At 37.2% G+C, this 7,441-nt stretch overlaps 1 protein-coding gene across 2 annotated transcripts; it reads right to left on the reverse strand.

Moving 5' to 3' along the window:
- Positions 1-1,231: 1,231 nt before the first annotated feature.
- On the reverse strand, positions 1,232-4,949 carry LOC147035715 (uncharacterized). Of its 2 annotated transcripts, none has more exons than XR_015049493.1 (3): positions 3,575-4,949; positions 3,301-3,477; positions 1,232-3,203 (listed from the first exon to the last, which is right to left on the reverse strand). XR_015049493.1 is itself a non-coding variant. In XM_085847061.1 (3 exons), exons 1-3 carry the CDS (start codon positions 3,939-3,941, stop codon positions 2,433-2,435), a joined length of 1,041 nt encoding a protein of 346 aa, XP_085703187.1. In that variant the 5' UTR covers positions 3,942-4,949; the 3' UTR covers positions 1,232-2,432. The 2 variants fall into 2 exon arrangements, 1 of the variants encoding a protein (XP_085703187.1); XM_085847061.1 differs by having other exon boundaries at positions 3,849-4,949.
- Positions 4,950-7,441: the final 2,492 nt, after the last annotated feature.

Below are 7,441 nucleotides of genomic sequence, written 5' to 3' on the forward strand. Positions count from 1 at the left end.
TGAGATTCAAAAAGAATAGAGGTATTAAAGAAATTAACTTATCTCACCAGGGAGGAATACAAAGAATTAAAAAGTCTATTTGCAATACTTTCGACAAGACTATCGACATCGAGAAGACATGTATTTTAATTCAAGTTTTTTCTTAAATAAATGGAGGAGAGAGTGAAGGCATTTCTAAGGATTCTTTATGTTTTAAAAATTAAGATTCAAATGTGCATGTTGGAAACTAAAAAGGTTTTTGCACTCTGCAGAAATTTTTCTCATAAATAAATGAGTTATTGTCTCAAATGTAAAAAGAAAACTAATACTAAAAATATTTCATATATTAAAAGTAAAAATAACAGGGTTATACAAAAAGGTATATGTTCGGTGTGTGGTTCAAAAAAATCAATTTATCTCCAAACACAAACTCGGAGGAGATATACAAAAGTTTTTATCAGGAAGTAAATTTACAACTACTGGAATACCAGGGGAATTACATCTTCCAGGGTATTCTTTCTGTGGTCCAGGCACAAACTTGGATAAAAGATTAGATGAGGCAGACAATCCTAAATCCTGGAGTAAACCAATCAATAGAGTTGATGAAGTGTGCATGAGACACGATATTGATTATGGGAATACCACAACGTTGGAAGAAAAGCATGAAGCCGATAGAGAAATGTTATATAATTTGTCTCTGATACAAAATCCAACCTTGAGAGAAAAAGTTGATAGGTTCATCGTGAAGAAGATGATTAGTGCTAAATTGAAACTTGGACTTGGAAATTCAAAAAACTTATAGGCTCTAATGATGCCATTAAGACTGAAGAGCAATTAGCTGATGAATTACATAAACCAATATTCACAAAGTTTCAGAGAAGGAAAGTTTATTCCAAGGAAGTTGATTATATCTGGTCTGCTGATTTGATTGAACTCAATAATGATAAGGGGTACAAGTATGCTTTAACCGTTATTGATTTGAGGAGTAGATATGCGTGGGTTGTCCCTTTAAAAAACAAAACAGGTAATACTCTTATGTTAGCTTTTCAACAGATATTTAATAAAAGTAAGAGAAAACCTAAGAAATTGTGGACTGATGAGGGTAGAGAGTTTTATAACAAGACATTTATGAATTTTCTAAAAATAACAGTATTACATTATACAGTACCTTTAATGAAGGGAAGGCAGTTGTTGTTGAACGTTTTAATCGTACCTTAAAAGAGAGACTATATAAAAAATTCACACAACTCGGTTCACAACAATGGTCATCTTTTATTCAGGATATTGTGGATAAGTATAATGACACGATTCACACGTCAACGAATATGAAGCCATCAGAAACATTTACAAAATTAAAATATGAAAAAGAGATTAATGTCAGAAAACCTAAGTTCAAAGTTGGTGATATCGTAAGAATATATAGGTGGAAATCTCATTTTGAAAAGGGTTTTACTGAACGATGGACGAAAGAACTTTTTAAAATTGTTGATGTAATAGATACAGTTCCTTGGACTTATAAAATATATGATTTGGAAGGGAAGAGATTTTAGGTTCATTTTATTCACAGGAATTACAAAAGACAAAACTAAGCAGATAATACACCTTTGTGGACACTCGAGGGCCAAGTCCGAGGTGTATAACAGTATATAATGTGTGTCAAGGGGGACGTTCTTAGATCTGTGAACCCCAAACACAGAATCCTCAACTGAATAGTCAAGGTTTAACTTTTGTTTGTGTGTGTGTGTGTAATGGGAGCAATAGGTTGGCGCTTCACTCCCTCCTACTATACACCGTTGTGGACACTCGAGGGCCAAGTCCGAGGTGTATAACAGTATATAATGTGTGTCAAGGGGGACGTTCTTAGATCTGTGAACCCCAAACACAGAATCCTCAACTGAATAGTCAAGGCTTAACTTTTGTTTGTTGATGTGTATGTGTGTGTGTGTCCCAACCCTCACATTCAAAATCTCAACCCCAACTCAATCCTCGCCCAACACAATGTCTTTTTCAAAATGAGATTTCCACCTATATATATATATATTTTTACGTTTTTTTTTTCTTCTTCCAATTCTGTCTTTTAAGGCTTTCAGGTTTGATGACGTAAAAAGGGGGAGTAAGCCTGCACTTTCTTCCCAGAACTTTCTTGATCTTGCTCCCATCAAGCACCATCCGACAAAGAACTACATCGATAGGTTTAGATCCCAAAGAGTGATAGCAACTCCAAAAGTCTCCAAAATATAAATAAATAAAATAATAATAATAATAAATAAATAAAAGCCCCCAAAAAAGTTTCAAGTGTCCAACATAAACCCAACTTTCCAAGTCTTCAAGGTATAACCACATTCCCGTTGAGTTTCCAAGATATGTATCACATTGTGAGTTATCAATCCAGAACCCACATTTCAAGTATTCAAAGTAAAACCAACTTACAAAGTCTCTTAAGGATAACTCATTTACTGATTTTTCAAAATTTGTGAGTCTCCAAGGTAGGACCCATATTTAGAACCATCTTGGCAGAACCCTTTTCCTGAGTCTCCAAGGTAGTTATTTAAACCATCAAGGCAGAACTCATTTACTGATTTTTTCAAAATTTGTGAGTCTCCAAGGTAGGCCCCATATTTAGAACCATCTTGGCAGAACCCTTTTCCTGAGTCTCCAAGGTAGTTATTTAAACCATCAAGGCAGAACTCATTTACTGATTTTTCCAAAATTTGTGAGGCTCCAAGGTAGGCCCCATATTTAGAACCATCTTGGCAGAACCCTTTTCCTGAGTCTCCAAGGTAGTTATTTAAACCATCAAGGCAGAACTCATTTACTGATTTTTTCAAAATTTGTGAGTCTCCAAGGTAGGCCCCATATTTAGAACCATCTTGGCAGAACCCTTTTCCTGAGTCTCCAAGGTAGTTATTTAAACCATCAAGGCAGAACTCATTTCTTGATTTTTTCAAAATTTGTGAGTCTCCAAGGTAAAACTTGTATTCTGGCTCATCAAGGTATAACTTGTTCAGTGGGTATTGTCTTGATAACTCACAATGAGTACTATTGCTGTAAAACTCTTTTTCAGGATTTTGCTGGTCTCCAAGGTATAACTCTTTGGTTGGGTCATCAAGGACGAACTCGTTCTGTGGGTCTTGGTCGCTCATAAGGTCTTCAACCAAGCCAACAATTTCGCCCCAAGTTGTAGCAAAAGCAGTATTTTCATTTCGTATTTCAGACACAATTTCCTGTGAGAGAAAATAATAATGTATTAATTAAGTTATTTAATTATTAAATGAGTATGCTTCAATCAAAGTTTGAAAATAGGAAAATAAAAAATCTTACCTCAATAGATAAGAGGTTTGAATCCAGTTCATCAACTTGAAGGTTTAGTTCCATAGAAGACAGAGAGTTCCAAGGAACACCAAAGTCATCCCACTCAAGGTCTTCAACCAAGCCAACAATTTCCCCCCAAGTTGTAGCAAAAGCAGTATTTTCATTTCGTATTTCAGACACAATTTCCTGTGAGAGAAAATAATAATGTATTAATTAAGTTATTTAATTATTAAATGAGTATGCTTCAATCAAAGTTTGAAAATAGGAAAATAAAAAATCTTACCTCAATAGATAAGAGGTTTGAATCCAGTTCATCAACTTGAAGGTTTAGTTCCTTAGAAGACAGAGAGTTCCAAGGAACACCAAAGTCATCCCACTCAAGGTCTTCAACCAAGCCAACAATTACCCTACAAGTTGTAGCAAAAGCAGTATTTTCATTTCGTATTTCAGACACAATTTCCTGTGAGAGAAAATAATAATGTATTAATTAAGTTATTTAATTATTAAATGAGTATGCTTCAATCAAAGTTTGAAAATAGGAAAATAAAAAATCTTACCTCAATAGATAAGAGGTTTGAATCCAGTTCATCAACTTGAAGGTTTAGTTCCATAGAAGACAGACAGTTCGAGACAAGCACACAGAACACCATTGCCAGCAAGAACAAATGTTTAAAATGGAGCCTGGGTTTGAAGCTTTTATAGAGAAAGACTGGTGGGTGTGGTTTCCTTTGGAAATTCCCTGGGCAAGCCTAGGCAAGCCTTCATTGGGAAATTTTTCAAAAACCATAACATCCTGTAATTTTCTAGTGATTTCTTTGTGAGTCAGAGATGAACTGGAAATGATGTAAGAGTGGGCGGGGCTTAGCAAAAGTAGGCGGAGCTTAGGAAAAGTGGGCGTGGCTTAGAAAAATACCCTATGAAAAGTGGGCGGAGCTTAGCAAAAGTGGGCGGGGCTTAGGAAAAGTGGGCGTGGCTTAGAAAAAATACCTCATGAAAAGTGGGTGGAGCTTAGCAAAAGTGGGCGGGGCTTAGGAAAAGTGGGCGTGGATTAGAAAAAATACCCTATGAAAAGTGGGCGGAGCTTAGCAAAAGTGGGCGGGGCTTAGGAAAAGTGGGCGTGGCTTAGAAAAAATACCTCATGAAAAGTGGGCGGAGCTTAGCAAAAGTGGGCGGGGCTTAGGAAAAGTGGGCGTGGCTTAGAAAAAATACCTTATGAAAAGTGGGCGGAGCTTAGCAAAAGTGGGCGGGGCTTAAAGAAAAGTGGGCGGGGCTTAACAAAAAATAACCTGTGGCTCAGGAGGTGGTCAAACAAGAGCATTAAGAGAAGTTTATCATTTCGTAATGGCACAAATGGGGTATCTTAAAAAATATAAAGATTCAAATGTTTTGTTTGTCAATATTTTAGATGGGGATTATTGTGCAAAGAAAATTAAACTATTGAAGGAATTTGAGAATGAACAAATCTTTATAGGTTCAATGAGTGAGCTGTTCAACCCCCAGGTGTTCAATTCAATGAGGTTCAACCTCCAAGTTAAAAGGGGAGACAAATAAATATACCTTGGGATAAAAAGGGGATTTATTTTTAGGGAAAAAAAATATAAATCGCTGAAAATCCCCCATTCATTTACATGGGGCAAAGTGAGCCAGAATCAGTATTCTTACCCTACTGGAGACAATTTCATCCACAAACCTGCAGTTTAGCAGTTCTTTGGCACTGAATTTGGAAAATTGTACAGATTCTAGTAGTGGTGATAAATGGCCATAGAGGAGTAAGAGAAAATTTTCTTTTTTTACTTTGTCTGCATGTCTGCATCACCACCAAACGAAATAGAATGCGTTTCCAAACAGGAAATTTACTGTTTTTAAGGTCGTCGTGAATGACAGAAACAATAGGCACGAAGGACTAATGTAATGTTTCTCAAGGTGGTGGAAAAATGCTGCATTAATGTTGGTAAACTTCTGAAAAAGTTTTTTCCTACAGCCTCCAAATTTTTATTTTATTTCAATTGAATTACAGACTTGACCAATGCAGAAGACAAATTGCCTTCTTTGCACTTTCAAAAATCTTCCATTCAGCAATTCTTCACCAAGATATTGCGGCATTTTATGTCATCTCAACAAATCTAACTTGCTGCTCGTAGAACTTCCCATGTCATATTTTTCTCAAGACTGTGTGGGTTAAGTTGTTCAATGAACTCTCGTTTATTTATTATTTTGGGGGAGGGTTTTACAAGGTGAAAAGGAATATCAGGTACGGAATGATGAAACACCGACAGTTCATTCACCTTTTGCCAAAAGCCTCATACAGTCATAACAATCACTGCAGGTCCATGCTATCATCCATCCATACCCAAGCTATGTACTCATACTGCCAATATCCATGTTCCCTCCATCTCCAATGCTTTGAGGTATCTAATTCTAGATTGAAGCTACCTCCTATTTCTGTTGTTACTCCCTTTCAAGGGAGACAATTTCTTGCATTGATTACAGTCTGAATGAAAATTCCCAGCTTTACTGGTCTGCTCACTATGTAGGACTGGAATGGAACATTTATAGCAGACTATGCATCAGTAATGAAACATTTCAAGATATAAATAGAGACGAAATTGCATATTTCCCATTGAGTTTGTTCGACCCCATTGGACTTGGTCCGAAATGGGGGCTTATGGATTTGGTCTCAATTTTTGTGCCCCTGCGTGCATCCACAACCATATCACGGACATGTATGGACTGACTTTATTCCTACTTGGCACAAAGACAACCCATGATGGTATACATTTGCACATCATTTTGTTTCGCGATTCAATCAAAGATGGATGACTGGTAGACTGGCGACCACTTTAGTTGTAAAAAATAAACAAACAAAAAAACGGTATCGAGCACATCCTCAAGCATTTCTTGGATGTGCATTTGTTGAGATCGTTCTATTTTTCTCATAAATATACTTTGAAGCATCTTTCAATAAAATGAAAACAAATTCTGATTACACTTTTCATTTTCAGCTGAACCACCTTTAAGTACAGTTTCCAAAAACTGATGAGAAAGCATTTTCAACTGAATGATAATTTATCTTGCCGACAGTCATCAAATTTATTTTATCTATACTAATAAATGAGAGAGAGAGAGTGTGTGAGTGTGTGAGTGTGTGTGTGTGTGTGTGTGTCCTCCATAAATCCAAAACAATGAAACCATTGGACTTCCGCTTCCAGGTTTTGAGGCAAGGCTGGTTCTCTCAGGGGTCTCTGCCAATTTTCTCAAAGTTATGTTTCCGGTCATTACTTGTCACGTTTTAACTATTTGTTTTCTTATAACAATAATAATAATAATAATAACAGCACGATGTCACCACGCTGTAATAAAACGGTCTCTTATAATGTTTCAACTTCCTCTTTCACACGTGTGGTTCTCATTACTGTATCATAATACAGTAATGTTTTTATTTCAACAGACTGCTTTGTTTCTATTTGTTTTGTTTCTATTTCAACAGACTGCTTTCAATTCGAGCATTCCTTCATCCCTCGTCAAAAAGTCAAACTGTTGCAACGTTTCTTCTCTCCATTCTCTGAATTCACTTTTATTGCATCCATCAAGAAATGTCTTTCGTTGCAACTCTGGCCAAAAAAATTAAAAATAAAAAACCCAGTTTGCAATGCATGTTCGTTTTCCATCAATAATCCTTTTTTTTTCCAACTTCAGTGCCAATTCACCACTCTCACCCCTCCCTCTCAAAGCAACCATCACACTCTTCCACCTCCAAGCTTCCCTCTCACCTTTTTCAAAAACTCCCACATCACCTTTCTCCCTCATCTCTCCCCACTCACCCTTCTAGCTCCGATCACCACCCTCACGACCCCTTCTCAAAGTTGACCCCTCCCCCTCACATCCACAAGGCTGCTCCTTCCCTGGCACTCTCTCCTCCATCTCATCACTTCACCTCCACCAATCCTCAAATACATTCTGCACACTCACTTATTACTCACCACTGTTCCTCAACCCTCCATCACAGATCCTTTTCTCTTCCTCATCTGCACCTCTCCCCGAGCTCTTCTGCAATTCCCCACACTTTCAACATCTCTCCTCCCTCGTCGTACCCTCCCCCTCCACATGCAAAGCCTCCACTCCTTACTCTTCCTCAACAGTGTGGAGCTCA

Source organism: Eptatretus burgeri, chromosome 1 (assembly GCF_056783735.1).
Source record: "Eptatretus burgeri isolate ZD-2024b chromosome 1, Ebu_testis_v1, whole genome shotgun sequence".
NCBI lineage: Eukaryota > Metazoa > Chordata > Myxini > Myxiniformes > Myxinidae > Eptatretus > Eptatretus burgeri.

Coding starts and splice junctions, on each gene's coding strand:
- LOC147035715 (XM_085847061.1), bottom strand. CDS start 3,941: ATGGTGTTCTGTGTGCTTGTCTCGAACTGTCTGTCTTCTATGGAACTA. Junction 3,478..3,848: donor CAAACCTCTTATCTATTGAG/GTAAGATTTTTT, acceptor TTTCTCTCACAG/GAAATTGTGTCTGAAATACG. Junction 3,204..3,300: donor CAAACCTCTTATCTATTGAG/GTAAGATTTTTT, acceptor TTTCTCTCACAG/GAAATTGTGTCTGAAATACG.